At 37.5% G+C, this 21,096-nt stretch overlaps 1 protein-coding gene across 6 annotated transcripts in view; it reads left to right on the forward strand.

The window, feature by feature from the left end:
- LOC121234214 (pre-mRNA-splicing factor ATP-dependent RNA helicase DEAH1-like) overlaps window positions 1–20,896 on the forward strand; it is a 35,736-nt gene extending 14,840 nt beyond the window's left edge. For all 6 annotated transcript variants that reach the window (XM_041130068.1, XM_041130071.1, XM_041130072.1 and 3 more), the window contains exons 11-28: window positions 1,513–1,576; window positions 6,364–6,443; window positions 6,639–6,706; window positions 6,797–6,854; window positions 7,905–7,962; window positions 8,055–8,123; window positions 9,074–9,142; window positions 9,307–9,396; window positions 9,920–10,006; window positions 10,423–10,538; window positions 10,624–10,690; window positions 11,072–12,112; window positions 12,553–12,615; window positions 13,142–13,265; window positions 13,359–13,459; window positions 15,259–15,321; window positions 15,412–15,484; window positions 20,292–20,896. In XM_041130068.1, the coding sequence (XP_040986002.1) occupies window positions 1,513–1,576; window positions 6,364–6,443; window positions 6,639–6,706; window positions 6,797–6,854; window positions 7,905–7,962; window positions 8,055–8,123; window positions 9,074–9,142; window positions 9,307–9,396; window positions 9,920–10,006; window positions 10,423–10,538; window positions 10,624–10,690; window positions 11,072–12,112; window positions 12,553–12,615; window positions 13,142–13,265; window positions 13,359–13,459; window positions 15,259–15,321; window positions 15,412–15,484; window positions 20,292–20,335 (2,335 nt within the window). In that variant the 3' untranslated portion in view covers window positions 20,336–20,896. The remainder of the gene's footprint in view (window positions 1–1,512; window positions 1,577–6,363; window positions 6,444–6,638; window positions 6,707–6,796; window positions 6,855–7,904; window positions 7,963–8,054; window positions 8,124–9,073; window positions 9,143–9,306; window positions 9,397–9,919; window positions 10,007–10,422; window positions 10,539–10,623; window positions 10,691–11,071; window positions 12,113–12,552; window positions 12,616–13,141; window positions 13,266–13,358; window positions 13,460–15,258; window positions 15,322–15,411; window positions 15,485–20,291) is intronic.
- Window positions 20,897–21,096: the final 200 nt, after the last annotated feature.

Here is a 21,096-nt window from a genome sequence, read left to right on the forward strand (position 1 = left end):
TAAAGGTTGGTTTAGAAACCAACATAGTAAAATTTTGTGAAAAAATGATCCCGAATTGACTAATATGGTGCATTGGAAATGATTAGAATTTTGAGGATTGATTGTGAGAAGATTGTGGAGGATCTAAAGGACTTTTTTAGATCTATGTACTATTGGATGGTGGCAAACTTGTGTTTTTCAAGCTTTAGTTTTCAGGGTTTTTTGACCTTTTTTCTCTTTGTAACTTGGTGCATCTTTGTATGCTCTGTGTGTTCTTGGGAAGCACATTTTTGTGTTCATTAAATAAAATTATTTATACTTTTTTTGGATAAGTAATCTTAATAAAATTTTCGCATATTATCTGTACTTTTGAAGCATATATTTTTTTCCTTTTCATCTCTAGTTTGGAAAAATGAAAAACTTCTATTGATCATATTACTCAATTACAATTTCAAAACAGGATGGTCTCTGTTTCAATAGACTGGTTATCGCTTTGTTCTTTTGCCTTCTCTTGAATGGCCACCATTTTGGGCCGCAAAGATGGTGTACAAGGGCTTGACACATTTGATCCATGTCGTGCATTTTGTGGAAACACGACAATGGTAATCAACTGGGATTTGGATCATCTAGAGTTCTTACCTGAACTCTAGGGCCTAGAGTGGAAGAGAGAGAGACACAATGTGGGATCTACAACTTCTATAGTTGTCTCAGTGAATTTCTTGGGGAGTATTAAATGCTCAATAAATGTTGTATAGATGACCTCATGTGTATTTGTCTTCCTCTCTGCCCTAGAATTCAAGGGGATCTATATCAGTGTTTTAAATTTCGTACCGTACCGGCCGGTACGGCCGAAATTTTTCGTTTCGGCCGTCCGGCCGGTACAGGTACTATACCTGTTCCGTACCGGCAAAAATACCGGCTGTACCGGACGGTACCGGCCTGAATTTCGGCTTGTACCGGCCTATATTTCGGCGGGTACCGGCCGATATTTCGGCCTGTGTTTTTTTTTTTTTTTTTTTTTTTTTTTTTTTCGTTTTTTCAAACTACAAACTTATTTTTTAACCCCCAATTCAGACTAGACTATTTATAATTTATATATATATGTATTTATATATAATTTATTTATATATAGACTATTATTTTGGAATATAATTTTTATATATATTTATATATATAATTTATTCATATATCGACTATTCCGAAACGTTATCCCGAAATGCTATCCTGAAACGGTACCGGTACCGAAATATTTCGTTCCAGTGCCTTGACCGGTACGGCGTCCGGTACGGTATTCAAAACATTGATCTATATCCAATCAATTGTAGTTCCCTGTTTTTTGAGTATCCATGCGGGATATGTTTTTGAGTTCATCTTGTACGTGGAAAAGCCATATTAGTCCTTGGATTTAAATTGGAAAGCAAAGTAATTGTTCAATGCTCAAAATTCCTGTCATGAGGCTTTAAACATGTGTTTCTCCCACTGTTTATGGAAACTGGGTCAGTAAAAAAAATTAATGAATTTTTATTTTGTTAGGTACAAGAAGGAAATATACGAGCTTGTGAAGAAGCGGTCCGAGGAGGCTGACGATACAAGTGAGGTAATCAACATTTTACTAAGGCATAGTTGGCAGGTCCATTTATTCATTCATTGTTCTGGTGAATTATTTATGTTTATTGCTTTTCGAGCTATTTTGGACAGTAGCTTTTAGGAGATGATTTTTTGCAAATGTTGCATATGGTTGACACTGAGTGGTAGCTGATTAATGGCAAACTATAAACTTTTTATTTTTCTGCCTCTCTTTGGAAAGATAATCATTTGACAAGTCAGGAACCTAGATGACCATCTACGCTATTGAGTGGTTTCTCTTCTAGCCTCAATTCTGTCATTGCAGTAGTGTTTGAGCCATTAAATATGCATTCTGATACCTGATGTTCCTCATTTGGTCTTTTTGGGGAGATTGTTATCCTCCAAACAGAACGGTCCTGGCCAGTCGTTTTATCTAACATCCCGCCACAGCATTGGTGATTTCCTGCGAGATACATGTTTAAAAAAAATTGATTATCGCAGGAAGCTTTATAAGTCCAGGGCTTTTTTGTTAAAGTTACATTTCTTCTGTAATGTCCCAATGGAAGGCCTAAGCCACATGACCTATACTCCAAAAGAAATAGTTAACGATTAGTAAGTGGCATGGCTCAAGTTCCACATTTTTCGTTGGGATAGGCTCTAATATCATTCTTAATGCCCCAACGGAAGGCTGAAGTCACATGACCCATACTCCAAAATGACTAGTCAACAATACAATTGGAGCCCCATTGGAACATTATAAAGAGCAAGAACTTCTCATTCCCAAACAATGTGGACATTACCTACTCTTATCACTTATTATAATGGGGTATCACAGCCTCCCCCCTTATTTTTTTTATAAGTAAAAGTATTATATATAAATCAATAGGATTAACCACGTTCACTGGATGTATACAAGAAAATCCCTAACCCATGCTAGAGAACTCCTACTACTCCTAAAAGCTTGCGAAAAACTACCCAAAATACATCAATCCCTATCACCTTGTTAAGGACCTCGGTCAAGTCCCTAAACACTATGATCTCCACGCCTAGGATCTCCTTGAGATGACCAAAAACCCGTTCCTCTCTTGCTTGATTCTCGAACAATGGTGGTTAAGATGACCACTTTGGTAAGGTGTTTAGGCTTGAATTGATGTATGGGATGATGGAAAGGTTTGATGAAGTGTATGACTACAATGGTGGAAAGGGGTGCACGACACTAGAGTGGAGCTAGGGTTGGCGCCACTTGGGACTTGGGTTTTAGGGTTTAGAAAGTGGTGATGGACGGCTAGGGTTTGCAATTAGGGTTTGGAATTAGGGTTTGGAGTTGGGCAGCTAGGGTTGGACGGCCACAAGGTGTTTGACTTGTTTGATTGATTGAGAGATTTTGGGAAGGGTTCCTAAAATCTTGCGACTCAATATGGAGGGGGGATATGGCCGGTTATGGGAAAGGATATGCTCAACTAGGATTCCTAAATTATAGGAACACCAATATGGAAAGAAGTGTGGGCGGCTAGGTCAATCCCAATTGGGCAAGTGATTGCCGAAATTGAGTTGGATGATGGCAATGATCTTGTGTTCGGCTAGGGCCAAAGATGATGAGGCAAACAATTATGGAAAGTGACAAACACTATGGTTGGTCAACTTCTAGGGTTTATTGGATTTGGAAGAGCAAAATTGTTATGAACACCAAGAACACAATGAAGAACACTCAAGAACAAAAGCATTAAACTTAAGAACTGGAATGAACAAAAGAACAATAATGATAATTCAACACTTGATTCACAAATTGTACAAGAATTGAATAAACCTTATATATTGATAAACACAACTTGGATTCACGGATTGCACAAAGTTGCAAGAAAATAAGATAAATGAATTACACATATTCAATGAAATGCAAGGTGTAATCCGCTCTTTGGGATTCATGAATTTCACCCAAAAAGCTCAAGTGCAAAGGCACCGTTTGTGATTTCTCAAACAATAGTCTTCCCTCGAGGAAATTTGCCAAAAGATTTTAAAGCAAGTGAATGAAGTCCTATTGATAAGCAATACAATTTGGAAACCCTCAATAGGTCCATTGAAAATAAATAATTAAATTAAATTAAATAAATAAAATAAATAACATGATAGTGGCATGGACCAAGCTTGGCCGTGGCATGCATGGGCCCATGGTGGGCTAGGTTGGTGCATGGTGGTCTTCGGGCTGGTCCATGGCTAAGTGGTGCGGCATGGCTTGCTGATGGTGAGCCATGTTGGCGTGCTGCATGGCCTAGACTGGTGGCCTAGGTGCTGACTCTGCATGGCCCAAGCTGGTGGCTTGGGCGTTGAAGCTGCAAGGCATGGGTTGGAGCCATGCGCTGGATGACATGTCACTGGCCTAGCCTGCAAGGCACTGGCTGGAGCCGTGCACTGGATGGCATGCCTGTGGGGCATGCCACTTACCTCGCTAGCGTGCGGCAGGGGTTGCTCGCGCGCGAGCTGGGTGGGCTGGCTGTGCTGCGCATGGCCTTGCGGCGCATGGGCGCGCGCAAGGCCACGAGGCCCATCAACGTGCACATGGGCTTGCACACTGGAATGCGCGGCGCGCTGTTGCGTGCAATGCCGCGAGCATGGGCGCTTGACGCAGTGTTGCGCGCATGAGCGCACGACTCATGCCTGCGCCCATGGGCGCGCGGCGCATGACTGCGCGCATGGGTAGGCGCTCACTAACCTCGCTGGCCCACATGCTGGGTGCCCTGTGTGTGCCATCGTGCGGGCCAAGGCATGCATGCATGCTGGGCGCCCCGTGCGTGTCACCCCATGAGCCAAGGCATGCTTGTGGGCTAGCCAAGGTGCATGTCCCCACCATGACTAGGGCATGTGCGACATCTCTAGAGGCAACTCGACGTGGGGGTCTAACACACCTTCTTGATGTGCTGTATAGAACTCCTTTCTCCCACCCTTCAAACAATCCTCCAGAGCTTTGGTGAACCAACGCTCTGTGGCTGACTCGAAGCTCATATATTTCACAAACTTCCACCCTCTTTCAGTAAGGAGCACCCTACGACCATCCCTTGACACCTCAAATAACTTTAATTCTATAACAACAGCTTTCGAAAGACCCATTTTCCTCCCCATGCGAGCAAAATCGCACGATCAAACGTCTACGATCACCGTCAAAACGAGTTTACGAGGAAAAGTGTGCGGAGAGAAAGTGTTGATTATTACTCTTTTGATAAATAAAACTTTGTTTACTGATAATTGCCCAACACATCATATGTGAGGTGGGAGATGGATCTAGGATAAAGTGTTGGCACCTTGTGTGGTGTGGAGATTTAGCCTATTAAAGGGGCATTTTTGGTTCTTTTCCGCATTGCAAGGATGCAATTAGCGTTTGGCAACTTGCTGCTCTCAAATAGTTCTCTTTGGGTGATGGGTCTAGAATAAAATTCTGGACTGACTTGTGGTGTGGAGATCAAGCCCTAAAGGATTCATTCCCTTCAGTTTTTAGAATTGCATGTGAGAAAGATGCATTAGTGACTAATTGTATGGAGTTCTTTGGAGACTAGTCCAATAGAACGTGAATTTCGCTAGAGTGGCCCAAGTTTGAGAAGTTGGCAGCGTTGAGAAGTTCTTTGGTCTTCTATACACCATGATACCGAGAACACAAGGAGCTGACATGATATGGTGGATACCCATCGGTAAAGGTACATTCTCGGTCCGTTCTTTTCATAAGTCTCTCACGCTTCCCCAGAATACTCAATTCCCAGGGAGTAGGATTTGGCGAAATAAGACGCCTCCCAAAGCAGCATTTTTTGTATAGCATTGGGTAAGATCTTGACGATGGATAACTTACGGAAACGCAGGGTGATCATAGTAGATTGATGCTGTATGTGTAGGAAAAGTGGTGAAACTGTGGATCATCTACTGTTGCACTGTGAGGTTGCTAGTTATGGAATTAAGTGTTCAGCAAGTTAGAACTAGCTTGGGTTATGCCTGCCACAGTGATAGAGCTTATGGCCAATTGGACAAATCTACGAGGTCTCCCACAAATCTCAACGGTGTGGAAAATGGTTCCGATTAGTATCCTGTGGTGCCTAATGGATGGAGTGAAATGACCGAGCGTTACAAGGAGCGTTCATTAGAAGAACTTAGATTATTTTTTGTCAGCACTTTTTCTATGTGCCACAACTGTAGATTTTCGTGGTCTCAATTTTCATGAATTTCTTGTTTCCATTTCTTCTCCCTAAATAGGTGTTACCTTTTGTATACCATTTCGTGTACTTGGGCTATGCCTATTCATATCAATATAATCGTCTACTTATAAAAAAATAGTTCTCTTTGGAAACTATAGGATTATTTTTTTTTTTTATTATTATTATTATTTTTTTTTTTGTGGGGGCGGTGCGAAAGGGTAAAAAAAATGTGTTTGGCCATTTCAAAGAGAGGGCTGTTCCATAGTGCATCGAGTCCCAGTGGCAATATTCCAGGTTGGATATTTGAAACAGCTAGACCTCCTTGCTTTCTCATGTTAAAATCATTGAGCCCCTTTTCTTCTCGATCCACAGAGGCAGAGGGTTGTCAAGAATGTAGAAGAGGTAGGTGGGTAGTTGATATCTTTCTGTATCTTGCTTAGTTAGGTGTGACTTGCTTCAAGAAGAATTTTCTACAGATATTATCCTCCCTTCTCCAAATAGCATCATAAAAATTATGAGATCATCAGTGAATGAATCTGTCTTATCCTCTGCTGATAAATGGTTTTTGTTCTTGTTATATACTTGTATGTGGTGTTATTAACTGATTATTCGCAACTCTCCCCGACATTCTCTGGGAGTGCAGTACAGGATGCCAGATGCCTATGACCAGGATGGTGTTGTTAATCAGGAAAAGAGATTTGCCGTGGCTTTGCAGCGTTACAGGTCAGTTTACACTGGGAATATAAGATGCTTAAGACGTTTATACTCCACAATTGTCACAGCAAGCACTACTTTAACTGCATATCCTTTGGGAGCTTCATCTAGCACAACTGGTATATAAATATATTTTCTAGAAACATATCGTGCTCAGTCTGGTTAAAGTTTTATTTTTTATTTTTATTTCTCATGCATATATAGGGACTCGAGTGCTGGGGATAAAATGAACCCATTTGCAGAACAAGAGGCTTGGGAGGAGCATCAAATAGGCAAGTTATCTCTGAAGATCAATTCTTTAAGTGCATATATTTGATCAAGGTTCATCTAATTTGTATTCTAATTTCAAAGTAATCTGGCAGGAAAGGCAACATTGAAATATGGCTCAAAAAATAAAAAGCAAATATCTGATGACTATCAGTATGTTTATTCAGTTTCCACTTTATTACAGCTTTTTAAAATTTTTTTTTTACAATATATTTTCATGCTTGTTGGAGTGACATCTTAGATTAGTTCATTCAAAGCAAGGCTTGAAAAATCGGAATCAGATTCGGAATCGAATAGGCACCAATTCATCGAATTGGGCAATTCAACAAATTGAATTGGGCGATTCATGACAATTTTGAATCGGTTATTTTAATGTTGATAAAAAGTGTTAAAAATCATATATAGTGTAATTCAAGCATTTTATATCATGTATAAAATAGTATAAAATATAAGTTCATTTACTAGTTTCAATAAAAATATTATATGAATCTAAATAGTTTAATTTAATAAATATGTAATTTATGTATTTTTCCTTGTATCACTAAACTAGCATGCCTAGGCTTTGCTCTTATATATGTCCTGTATACTTGAGCTATTGTCTACTCTTTTGATCAATAAAAACTTGTTTACCGATAAAAAAAAAAATGTATTAACCTCCATTGCTGACATTTTTTTAACCTCATATACAAAAAAGGTAAAGACCATTAAGTTATAAGCACATGGAAAATGTAGTATTTTATGCACAACCACAAACCTAATATAAAATACTCATTCATCTCCTAATTTTTTTGTTCAACTGAAGAAAATAAAGAACTACATGTTTTATCTTTCAATTTTTCTACAATTATTATAAAATATAATGATGAAAAAGTTAGTATATATTTAGTTCTATCATATTTTTGTACAAGAAGAAAAAAACTCAATTGTTAGACAACTTAAAAATAAATACAGTTTTGAATCGGTTGGAATTGGTCTAAATCGGTCTATTGAAGCGATTCAGTGAATGATTCAAAAGGTTCACTAAAATCGGCTCGGTTTCTTACCGATTCAATTTGAATCGGCTGAATTGGCCTGAATCGAACCGTTTTTTCGAGCCTGGCTTTGAAGTGAACGATAATGATTACAAACTTTGTTGTCATAGTTACCTTTGCTTTTATATAAGCATGAATATGATATGCTCCTTTTGTTTCTTTTCATGTTCAGGTTTGTGTTTGAGGATCAGATTGACTTTATCAAAGCATCGGTGATGGATGGAGACAATGTATATCATATAATTTCATTAATGATAGCATGACCGTTCCTCTCTGAATTTGTGGTAAAATTATCTACTTTTGTCTCTTCATTTGCTTGCAGCCTGATAATGAGGAGCCCATCGAGTTGCTTGAGAAGTCTCTGGCAAAATCAGCTTTGGAGAAACTTCAGGTCTTCATTTCATAGCTAATTCTAATTTTGTAAGAAGTTTATACCTCCCCTAGAGTTATCTGTATTGATTTCTACTATTTTAAGCATGTGACATGCTTGGGCAGTAAATGTATGTAGAAAGACACTAAAGTTCTTTTAGGATAAGTTTTTTTTTTTATTATTTTTTTTTTATAAGTAATAGTAAAACTTTATTGATTTTAGGATAAGTCAGAAGGCAAAATTATCTTAAACAACTAGAGATTTTTTTTGAATTATAATTTATTAAAATTAACAACATATTATTACCTTTTAAAAAAGTAACTATTATAATGTTTTTAATTATATTTAATAATATAATGGAGTTGGCTCAAGTGATAAGGGCCTTGGTCTTAGTGATATGCTTCCTCTAGGTCTAAGGTTCGAACCCTTGGGTGCAAACTATTTCTAGGGGCCACGTCCCATTGGTGAAAAGCTGATGATTTACCTGATCCGTGTGATGGGGACAAGCTACATGGGTCCAGGGTTTAACTGGGTAAAAGACATGTTGCATTTGCACGATCTCTGGGATTCCTTGTAATCAAATTAACAACATATTATTGTGGAAGATTCAGGAGATTGTGACAAATTAATTTATGTACGATCCCATATAACATGGAAAGGCACTAAAACTGGTTCTATAAGATCAGTTTTTTTTCTAAGTGAAAAAAAGAAAGATAAGTAAGAAGGCAAAAATGTCTTACATGGCTAGAAAAGTTTGAAGAGACTGAATAACATGTTACATAAAATGGCACACATATTGTAGTGGTTTCAGAAAAGTGAGTAAATGACTCCATGTCTAGTAACCCATCAGAGATTCATACCTTTGAATGTTATCAATTTCAGAAGTTTCTGCTGTAAATTTATGAATTGATGTTTCTTTAACTTGCAAAAAAAAAAAAAAAAATAGTTGATTTTTCTTCTTGCTCATTCAGGAGGATAGAAAAACTTTACCCGTCTATCCATATCGAGACCAATTACTCCAAGCTGTTCATGATCATCAGGTTTTCGTATCTCTGGTTACATTCCTGTTTATGTTTTGTTCTAATTATTTGAGAATTTCCATATTGTATTATATGCTACATAGAAACAGAAACCGAAAATTCTCCGTGCATTTCATTCAGGGTATACATTTACTTCTCATAACCTTGAATTGTTGCTTTCATAGGTTCTTGTCATTGTTGGTGAAACTGGTTCTGGAAAGACTACGCAGATACCCCAATATCTTCATGAAGCTGGATATACAAAGCGTGGAAAGGTGTTGGTTTTTCTTTTCTTATAACATGTTTGTTATGCTAGATTGTAAAGAAATTCCTCCGATGATTTCCTCAATTTAATTATTGTTACTTTCTGGTGAATATCTCTTGTGAAAGATAGGTAGACATGATATACTGATTCCATTTCACTCACACACCCATACACCTGTTTCCCCATAATGGAATTTTATTTCTTATAATTTTTACCTGTTTTAATCTGGTTATATCACTGGGAAAACAAGGCATATAGTTTATTTGCTGTAATAAAGTGTTCTTCTTGCGCTAGGATTTGCTATATTCCAATGTATACTGTATATACTCTCCCCAGTTGCATATGCAAACTAAAACTAGAAGAACCATTTGTGATATATGGAGCAGGTTTGGTTACTTGGAAATAACTGGTAGTCCCTGTGTACTTGGGCTTTGCCTACTTTTAATGAATAAAACTTCTTGATTACCTATCAAAAAAATAAAATAACTGGAAGGCAATCTAAGTTTGATCATGATTGTATCCTCTCTTTACAGGTTGGATGTACACAGCCACGACGGGTCGCTGCTATGAGTGTTGCTGCTCGAGTTTCGCAAGAAATGGGTGTCAAACTTGGGCATGAGGTATGCTTTCTTTATTGCTCTGGCTTGTTTATGACCCACTGTTCTATTAAACATAAATAATATTTTTGTTACTGGATGAATGTGCTCTTCCATGCCATGCTATATATAGGGCTTGCATGCGCACCTTGATTCTGATTTGCTGCTTGGATGTTGTAAAAGCCTGACTTGGAAGAATATGTATTGATTGTCTGAGGAATCTTGCTGCGTCTTTTGTTTCAATTAATGAACCTAATTTTGGTTGCAACACTACCTCCATCTCCATTGTATGATTTTTCTATTACTTTTCTTTCTATATCTGATTTGTGTTAAAATGATGCAATGGGCATTATGGTTGTTGTGATATCTTTTGCAGTTGGATACTGGTAACTGTAGTTTTCCTCTTCGGGGTCAACAGTAATGGTTTATGTAAACTGTAGGTTGGTTATTCCATCCGTTTTGAAGATTGTACATCAGAAAAGACTGTTCTGAAATATATGACTGATGGGATGTTGTTACGAGAATTCCTTGGTGAACCGGATCTGGCAAGCTACAGGTGAGTGAGTTTATTTTAGAGCCTGATTTATGGTTTAATTAGATTGGTGGTGCTGGTTCACTTATTTTGTCCGCAAACTTCTTAGTGTAGTGATGGTGGATGAGGCCCACGAAAGAACACTCTCAACTGATATTCTATTTGGATTGGTAAAGGTAAGCAATAACTTTAAATTAAAAACAGTTAATATTTTTTTGGTTTTCTTTTTTTAATTAAAGTGTTTTGATTGGTGGACAATCATCTTACACTTATAAGTGGCATTCCTTCATTTAGGAATAGGCGGGTTGTTTGTGTTCCTTTAAATAATTAAAATGTATCAAGGGATCCTTGAAACAACTCTGGCGTGCTTATTCTATTAATCCATCTGATGGCTTTAGATTTGGAGAGCACTTTAATATGGAATGATACCATTTAGTTGTGCTGGAATTACTTTCTTTCGTTTGAAATTTTGCTATGATAACTTTGGTTTCGTGACTCAATGTTGTATTTATTATCCTTTTGTTTGCTATTGACTTCTTGATGCTCTTTTATAACAGGATATTTCTCGTTTTCGCCCTGATCTAAAGTTGCTCATCTCCAGTGCCACACTTGATGCAGAAAAATTTAGTGATTATTTTGATTCAGCTCCAATTTTTAAAATCCCAGGGAGGCGGTATCCTGTTGAAATACACTACACAAAAGCTCCAGAAGCTGATTACTTGGATGCTGCTATAGTTACTGTTCTCCAGATTCATGTGACACAACCAGCTGGAGATATATTAGTTTTCTTCACTGGTCAAGAAGAGATTGAAACAGCAGAAGAAATTTTGAAGCACAGGACAAGGGGACTAGGGACAAAGATTGCCGAGCTGATTATCTGCCCAATATATGCAAACCTACCTACTGAACTCCAAGCAAAAATATTTGAACCCACTCCTGAAGGAGCCCGGAAGGTTGTTCTTGCAACCAATATAGCTGAAACCTCCTTGACTATCGATGGGATCAAGTATGTAATTGATCCTGGCTTCTGTAAGATGAAATCCTATAATCCAAGAACTGGGATGGAGTCATTGCTGGTCGCTCCAATCTCTAAAGCATCTGCTAATCAGAGGGCAGGTCGATCTGGACGAACAGGTCCCGGGAAATGCTTCCGATTATATACTGCTTACAACTATTACAATGATTTGGATGACAATACTGTGCCTGAAATACAAAGGACGAACCTTGCAAATGTTGTCCTTACTCTTAAAAGCCTTGGCATCCATGACTTATTAAATTTTGATTTTATGGACCCACCACCATCAGAAGCATTGTTAAAAGCCCTGGAACTACTCTTTGCACTGAGTGCGTTAAATAAACTAGGTGAGTTGACTAAAGTAGGTAGACGGATGGCGGAGTTCCCTCTTGATCCCATGTTATCCAAAATGATAGTTGCTTCCGATAAGTACAAATGCTCAGATGAGATCATTTCCATTGCTGCCATGCTTTCTGTTGGGAATTCAATCTTTTATCGCCCGAAGGACAAACAAGTTCATGCTGACAATGCACGAATGAATTTTCATACTGGAAATGTTGGGGACCACCTTGCATTGCTAAAGGTTTGGTGAAGGTTTTTTTTTTTTTGAATTTTATACATTTGGATTTCTAGGTGTGGAGTGATAGTAACGTTTACCGTACTGATGTACGCTAATGTTCTGGCTACATTTTCACTAGTAGTCAAAAGAATAACGTGCCAATGGCCCTTGGGCCAAATGGCACCACCCCTGGTTCTTAGGGATCATGGGGTTCATGGTTAGGGGTTCAATCCCCCCAACCACTAGGGCAATAGTCCCTCAAAAAAAAAAAAAAAAAAAAAAAAAAAAAAAAAAAAAAAAAAAAATCAAAAGAATAACGTTGTGGTTGTGGTAACTGTATTGTACTTTTAACAGCCTAACAATGAGTTTCCATGTTTACTTATAAAAAAAAAAAAGTTTGCATGTTTAAGAATGGTTATTGACCCTACTTGTTAATAATAATATTATTATTATTTTTCATTCAGGTCTACAATTCATGGAAGGAGACAAATTACTCAACACAGTGGTGTTATGAAAATTATATACAGGTATAGTTTGAGCAACAATTCCTCATTTTATTTGCACTAATATTAATTGTTCTGATACTTATATCAAAGCATTGCATCTATTGACTGCATACATGCCACCAGGTGTGAAGGCCTTGAGATGATCGATCCTAGAAACTGCCAATACTTAAAAAGCCTTATTCTGGAACTTAATTCAATATTGTTCAGTGCTCTATGTATATTTCTTGTTTACAACCCCCATACACAGATTTGAGCAGTTTTGAGTTTTGGTGGTGGAATACAAGTCTCTCTCTCTCTCTCTCTAATTATTATCTGAGTTCTACATTTTCAGATTTTAGTTTAATTAATATTTATACCTCCAATCTATGAGTTTGGTGAAGATTGCAAACTTCCTTGGCATTCAAGGCTACCTATTTTTGCATCCTGTTGATTGCATACCAATTTATGCAATTTCAGCCTTGCTTGAATAATAATTTGTTATGTGAATTATTTTTTTGATTGAAGGCGCTCCTGCTGTTCTTTGTAATTTCAATTTTATTGTTTACAGGTTAGGAGTATGAAACGTGCAAGGGATGTTCGAGATCAGCTCGAAGGGCTCTTGGAAAGGGTTGAAATTGAACTAATGGCCGACCCTAGTGATTTAGATGCCATAAGAAAAGCTATAACATCTGGTAAATCTGTAAAAAAAAAAACTTTTGTTTCAATGACGGGGAGGGAAAATGATTCTTTGTTGTGTTTAATTTTGTAATTATTGTTCTTTTCAGGTTTTTTCCCACACTCTGCAAGGCTTCAAAAGAATGGATCTTACAGGACCGTAAAACATCCACAGACTGTTCACATACACCCCAGCTCAGGGCTGGCACAGGTAATCTATTGACTCTTCATTAATTATTGATTATATTTAAGGTCAGAGTGCTTATGGTTGCTCTGTGAAACAAAATCTATATGGTCAATGGGATTGCTTGTATGCTATTTGAATAATATGATTATTTGGTTGTTTCTCATCAAGTGACATATGGGTTGTGGAGGATGATTTCATTAAATGGTTGCAAGAGGATAATAAAGACATAAGCCTAATTTGTTGTCTTAAAAATAAAAGAGAAAAGGTCTTTTAAGAGTTTTTGTTGGTCTGGAAGTTGGAGTAATTGCTGTTTAGCCGGTTTCTGACTTAAAATATTCATCATTTCGAATGCAAAATATGAACGAAAAATTGTTCATGAGATGATCATTATTTATATTTTACAAAAATGATTTGATGCTTTTCAATGGAATTGGTTCTTAGAGCAGATGGATATGTGGACACAAATCGTTTTATTATTCAAATTATACTGCTTTTGCTTACATCTTTGTAATGATCTGTTGAACTGCTTTGCTCCTGGTTTTCAATTTCATGCTGTGTTTGGGCTTTCAAAGTACAATATAAAATGATGTATTAGGCACGCTATATAGAATAAATGTGTTGGGACAATTTTCCATTTTCATTAGAGATGTATTCCTTAGCATAAAAAGTCCTGACTGGATCTCAATAAAGGATCTCTCTTTACGGAGCAATTATGGACTGGACCACCTTGGTAATGTATAAATTATTTGTACGACTTTTTGGGTCTGGTTCATCTTGTCTAGAAGACCTTAACATTCTCTTCTTTGTTGCTAGATTCAAAGGTATAACTCATTGCCCGACTTGGGCAAACTGTTACAGACATGAAAATGCATGTGGAAGTCGAATTGTGTTCACAAGTGGATCGGACTTTCCCAAAATTTCTGTGTAGATCAAGCATTTCTCCTTATGTTATATAGCACATTATTAACCAAATCTATTTAATAACCTCTATATACATGCATAAAATAGCTAAATATATCATATAACTTGCAATAAGTATAAACTTATACAAATATATATATATATACTAATTTTAGGAAATAACTTCTATAAAAGGTTATATAAAACATTGTATACATGCCGTGATAACCTAACTAAATATATCATATTAGGTAACATATGAATAAACTAAAAAAATGAATAAAGACATAATACATAATTGAATATATAAAGAAAGCTAACATGTATTACATATAATACATGGCGGTGGGTTGCTGTGCTAGTCTCCCCAGGGGTTTGGGCTCCATGGGTGAGTCCTAAAGGCTCTGCTGTGGGGTGGTTCCCCCATCATAAAAACAAATGTATTACATATAATACACTTATAATAAATGTATTATGAGCTTTAAAATGAGCTCAAACAAGTTGAGTCAAGCCTCTATGAGTTTTGTTCACGAGCTTAAACTGAGTTAAGCCAAGCTTATATGAGTTTAGCTCTTTTAATATTACAAGTTGGGCTCGATTCATGAATGGCTTTGTTCATTTACAGCCTTACTTGCATCCTACATTGAAACCCCTTATATGTAATTCTTAAAACATAACCATCAGTGATCCATGACTTGCAAACCATCCAGTGGGTTAATTGGTTTAATCATAGTCAGGAATGGTTTGATTTGGTTCTTGACCTGATGTGCTTTCTGGGGGTATGACTGAACTGTTGTACATAGGATTTGTTTGCGGTCTGACTGGTCAGGTCCATTTTCAAAATAATGAAGTTTCAATTTTTGGTGGAAATTCAGGTGCTATGTTGTGCAGTGCTTATATTCTTATATATCTTTCTCCTTCAGGTCCTTCCGAGATGGGTTGTATATCATGAATTGGTTTTGACGACCAAGGAGTATATGAGACAGGTACGCTTTTGTCTGCACTCAATGACTTTGATATATTTAGTTTTTCCTGCATAGTAGTTTGGAATATTTATTTCTACCATTGAATTGCAGGTGACGGAACTAAAGCCTGAGTGGTTGGTTGAAATAGCCCCGCACTATTACCAGCTTAAGGATGTTGAAGACTGTACTCTCTCTCTCTCTCTCTCTATATATATATATATGTGTGTGTGTGCGCGCGCGCGCGTCTGTTTATGCGTGCCCATGTTTGGGTACATAAGTTTCCTGTTTGAAGTAGGGATTTAGGCCCCCTTGGATGGTAAAAATGTTTCATCTCATCATTACAACTTTTTCAAATTTTCACACAAAATATAATAAACAAGTAGACCTTTTCAAATCTCGAAACAATAATAATTTTAAAAAATAATATTCTAACAATATTTTATTCAACTTTTAACTTTCATCTAAAACTATCTCATCTCATCTCACTATCTAAATCACACCTTAGTGCTTCACCATATCACCTTCTACACTACTGATATCGTTGAGAATGTTTGATTCAAAACTCCACCATAAAATCTGATGTTGTTAGGGATTAGGAGAATTGTAATATTAGGTTGCCTCTGCATGCGGACAAGGCTGGGCGATTGCTAATTGGAATTCGGACTGTTTGGATCTTTGGTATATGTGAAATAATTCCTTTTTTGCGTGCATTTGATTAAAATTCAGCAAATGTTGTAACACCCCGTTTCCGTGGGGTAGAGATATTATTAGCAATCATAACATAATGCCCGGTAAAGAGATTCCTTTCCTGAAATACCTCATTTATTGAAAAGCATCAAAATATTAAAACTGAATTGAACATGATTGTTTCGAAAACTGAACGTAAAATAAAAGAAGATAAACTAATCCTATGAATGACATAAAAGAAATCTAATTCTTGTGTGAATATCACTTTTTCCTTCCTAAGTCTTTGTATTAGATCTATTCCTGGCCATCCAGCTCTGCGTCATCATAATCACCATCTGTGAGAATTAAACATGGAAGAAAACAAGAAGACAAACAAAAATGAGTCGAATACTCAGTAAGTAGCACATCACACCGTAAAATATAATTTGGCCTAACTTGGACTTAATTTCTGAAGACTCTTCATAACATACAAACAGCTTCATAGATATACAATCATACACGTAACATGACTTTCTGAAAACTTTACATTCATACATCGTCACAGATTCATATAGCATACTTATTCATCATTAACATGAGCGGAAGCATATGTAATCGTGGCAAACATGTAACGTGAATGCATAATATCTTGTTTATCTTGTCTTAACATGGAGTGAAACACGCTTGAGTCCATATTTCACTTAACTGGCATAACATGGAGTGAAACACGCTTGAGTCCATGTTTCACCTAACTTGCATAACATGGAGTGAAACATGCTTGGGTCCGTGTTTCACTTAACTTGTGGTTAACCACGCTTGAGTTCGTGGCACCGGAAAACTTCTTATGTTTCTTAATGCATGAGAATTTATTAGGCTTCATGAACATTTCTAACATGGCATATTCTTGTACATGACATAGCATAATATGGCACATTTTTGTACATGGCATAGCATAACATGGCACATTCTTGTACATAGTATAGCATAGCACGACATGACATATTCTTGTACATGGCATAGCATAACATGGCATATTCTTGTACATGGTATAACATAACATGATCTGAACATTTTATGACATTCCATGACATACATGATCTAAGTACTACATGAACATGGCATACATAATCTAAGTATTACATGAACATGGCTTGTATAATCTGGCTATTCTAATACATGGCATACATGACTTGAATTACTACATGAACATCTCATGACTTCCATATGATTTTAGTAACATTCAATCAATCAAACAACAAATTCATTCATTCAAGTATAATCTCATATTTCATCAAAGATCGTGAAAGGGAATATAACCTTGACTTGTCTCTTAGCGTAGCGTAGATAACCATCATAAGCACATCATATTTTCATACACAACGATAATATTCACAGTACTCATGCATTTATATGATCATACTATTTACCTCTTAGTGCTGCTTCCTGATTTCCAACTTGAAGCGCGTTACCTATACGACGTTACTAATTTTCTAGATAACGTGTCGTGGTTGTTTACGTGATTAAAACAAAAATTAGAATTTTAACATAGTAGTTATCTTATTTCCTTGCAAAAATAATAAATGCTTGTAATATATAGTTAATCGTGACTAAATAATTTAGTAGTGTAATTGGGTTTTTCTATGAAATACGAGCCCAGAATAAACATCAGGCCCACATTGATTCAGCCCACTCAGAAAATAAGGAGGCATTCGACCAACTGGCTTAAGGCCCACGGGGCCCATTCCAGATTAAAAAGCAGAAAGCTTCTCTCTGGAAAGCACATAGCTGACATAGAGAGCTCATGGATGCGGGAGGGAGTCGCACGATGACTTACCGAGAGAGGGGCTGAGTGCGATGGCGGCTCTGGGTGGCTGGACAAGACGGCGGTGCAATTGGGAGGTTCCTATGGTGGTGCGACTGAGAGAGAGAGATAAAGGAAGAGAGTTTTAGAGAGATGGAATTGAAAACTCAAATAACCGAGAGGGAGGAAGGTGGCCTGCGAGGGCAGGGGCTTACCTGAGGGAGTGGGTGCGATAGGACTAGGTTGGCCGGGTTTTATGTGGTGGTGTGGGAGGTGGTCCGTCGAGGTGGCTGTTGGTTGCTGGAAGGGGGCTGCGGTGGTGCTTGCGGGAGTGGGTTTCTTTCTCTGCGTGAAAGAGTTTTTCTCCAGGAATTTTTGTGTGTGTAATCCAGAGGCTTTGTGGGTTTCTTATAGGCGACGGGTGGGAAGCAACGTGAATCCTTAGGAGATTGGCTATAATTCGAAATTGCCTAAACTTTAGGATCCTATTCCTACGAGGAGTAAGATTTTGAGAGGATTTTGAAGAGTTTGAGTTGGAGTTAGTCTTGAACTAGGAACCAACTCTAATATGGGAACCTAATGGATAAACCATACGAAGGTTTTGATAGGGAAGGAATCACTAATTTAATCTATCTGTTAGCATATTTCCTAAGAAGATAACAAAAGTGAAATAAATAAATAAATAAAATATAATACTAGTTTTAAGCCCTAACTTTGAACCCGTATGTTACAAATGTAGAACCAATTGAGTCAGGCATTGGATCAACCAAGTGAGTACGAAGAAGACCCTTGCCTTTCAAAAACATTTCAACAGATTTTGACCACAACATGTAGTTTTTTCCATTCAACTTCACCGAAGTCATAGGCATACTAATGTTTGGTGTTAGAGACATTGACACAAATTTAGTTGCCATGGAGAAAAGTATCACAACAATTCAACTTGGAGATAGAATCCACACAGAATATGAAATATGGATGAAAAAGTGGGAAATACAATCTGGAAAAGTAGAAACCCAGATTAAGAACCCATATTTCGGTTCTGTTTTGGGTGGAATCAGCTTGTAACTAGTCGAAACAAGCTTGTACCGGCCAAAACAAGCAAGTATCGGCTCAGAATTGGCCTGTACCGGGTCTAAACCTCTCTATTTCGGGTCTAAACCGGTATGTTTCGGGCTGTATCGGCCTGTATTGGGTGTGTTTCAGGTATTGCCAATACCGGCTTATAAAATAGCCTTAAACGGGAATAAGTTATCCTAAATGAGGATAAGTGAAGCTGAGTCCGTATACGTGTTACCAAACGGGTGTTATTCCGGATAGGAATAAGATATTACTCCAGGTTGGGGGCATACGCAGTCGAGGATGGGATAGTAGAGACCTGCAACCAAACACCCTGAGATGTCGACGACGTTGGTGATAAACATGCCTTCCGGCAGCCGATGACAACTGGCGAGCTCGATTTTGGTGCCCAGTACCGGAGACGACACCTGAGGTCATCGGAAACACCTTGAAATAGCTTCTGGCCACCAACGACAAAGAGGACAATGACCCCTAACCACCACAGACAACGATGGTGATGCCACACTAACCCCTTTGTGCCACTAACAACCATTAACCACCACTAGCTTCGTCGCACAACCACCACTAGCTGACTACTCTTTTCTCTGATACCATGTAGTCGAACATAGAGAGAAAGAATGATTCGTATATTCATTGACATTCAACTTCCTATACATACTACATACAAATGACAATTGTACACATAAACTATACTAATTATAACCATGTTCTCTAACACCATGAAAAGATGAAGAAGAAATTGAGTGTAACACTTATATATCCATGAAATGCCAAGCATGCTCAAAATCATTCTTGTAGAAAACCTCTGGTTGGCGAGATAGGTTAATCTACCCATTTAGAAGTTTTCCTTGTAGGTGTTAGAGCAATTGTATGGATTTTAATTACGTAATTTGATGTTGCTTAGAATTTCACTTGATCTATTTGAATGTTTGGACTTCATGTGGCTTTTGTTTATCCTATCCATCGCTAGCAGACAACTTTCCTTGGATGGAAATAGGACTTGATGCTGGATTATACAGTGAGTGTGATTCTCTCGGTTGTGGATACCATTTACCCTTAACAAATAGAACTCAATCTGAAAGATTTCCCATAACAACATTCATCACATAATGATAAGGACGAAAATGATCCCAGGCACAATAGGGTCCATTAAAACAACATACATTCCTTTTTTGTGAATGACGCCCCTCCGGTGGCCATGTGGCGAACATAGTTTGCAATTTTTGTTCAAGCTATCCTCTTCACGGGATTGATATCTTGGTATGGTCTCAAGTGTTGGCGTGTTGAATTTTTGGCTGTTTTGTGGTATCAAGTAATTGTCAACTGCTTGATTTATGGTGTTAAAGTAGGCTCCTTATTCAATTTATTGTTTAGCTGAAGCATAGCAAGGCTGACTTTTCTTAGATAATTGATTGAACTGGATTGCTAAATTTTATTTTCTCTGCAGCGGGTACAAAGAAAAAGCCTCATGTGGAAGGGCGTGGATTATAGGACTGGAAACTGGATCACTTGCCTCACATCATTTCGCTTGAATTGCTCAGCCACCTAGACATCGGTCAAAGGAAAAGCCTTGCACAGTCCCCAAATCTTGGCAGAGGGGATTGCAGACACTTAGCAGAGAAGATAACTGTATATACGCCTGATGGATTTTTGGGCTGAAGACGATCAGAGACACTTTAGTAGAGGACATAAAGACTGCACATAGGATTTTGTATATCTATAATAACTGTATCTGAAATATGCAAATCAGTAGACTCCCCTCCCTCTCGCTAAAACTGGAACATCTCTTGATGGTTGATTCATGTGGGGATCTTGGGGGTTTCAGAGAAGGCTGCATTTTAGATCATTATATATATATATATATATATATATATATATATTCATTCATAAAGAACTCCAATCGTAGGATCCCTTGATTTTAAGGTAGAGCTTAACCCAAGTGTAATATTTAGATAAGAATACCTGCTTACAAGGCGTGTAGTTTAAGATTAATAATATTTCATTTGCTAGCTTTCAATATGAATGTTGTGTTCGAGGTGCTGTTTAAAGAAACTCAGATTTCAGCCACCCTGGTGTAATTTTGCTTCAGTTTTGGCATGTGCATGATTAGCCTTACCAGATATTGCTATGGCGGTTTTACCTTATGGGGGATTTCATTTCATTCTTGTCAGTTTTATTTGGACTTTTATCAGTTTTTCTGCCAAAATTGTTAACTTTTTTTTTTTTAAAAAAAAATTAAACCTCTTAAGGTT

Source organism: Juglans microcarpa x Juglans regia, chromosome 6D, assembly GCF_004785595.1.
Source record: "Juglans microcarpa x Juglans regia isolate MS1-56 chromosome 6D, Jm3101_v1.0, whole genome shotgun sequence".
Taxonomy (NCBI): Eukaryota; Viridiplantae; Streptophyta; class Magnoliopsida; order Fagales; family Juglandaceae; genus Juglans; species Juglans microcarpa x Juglans regia.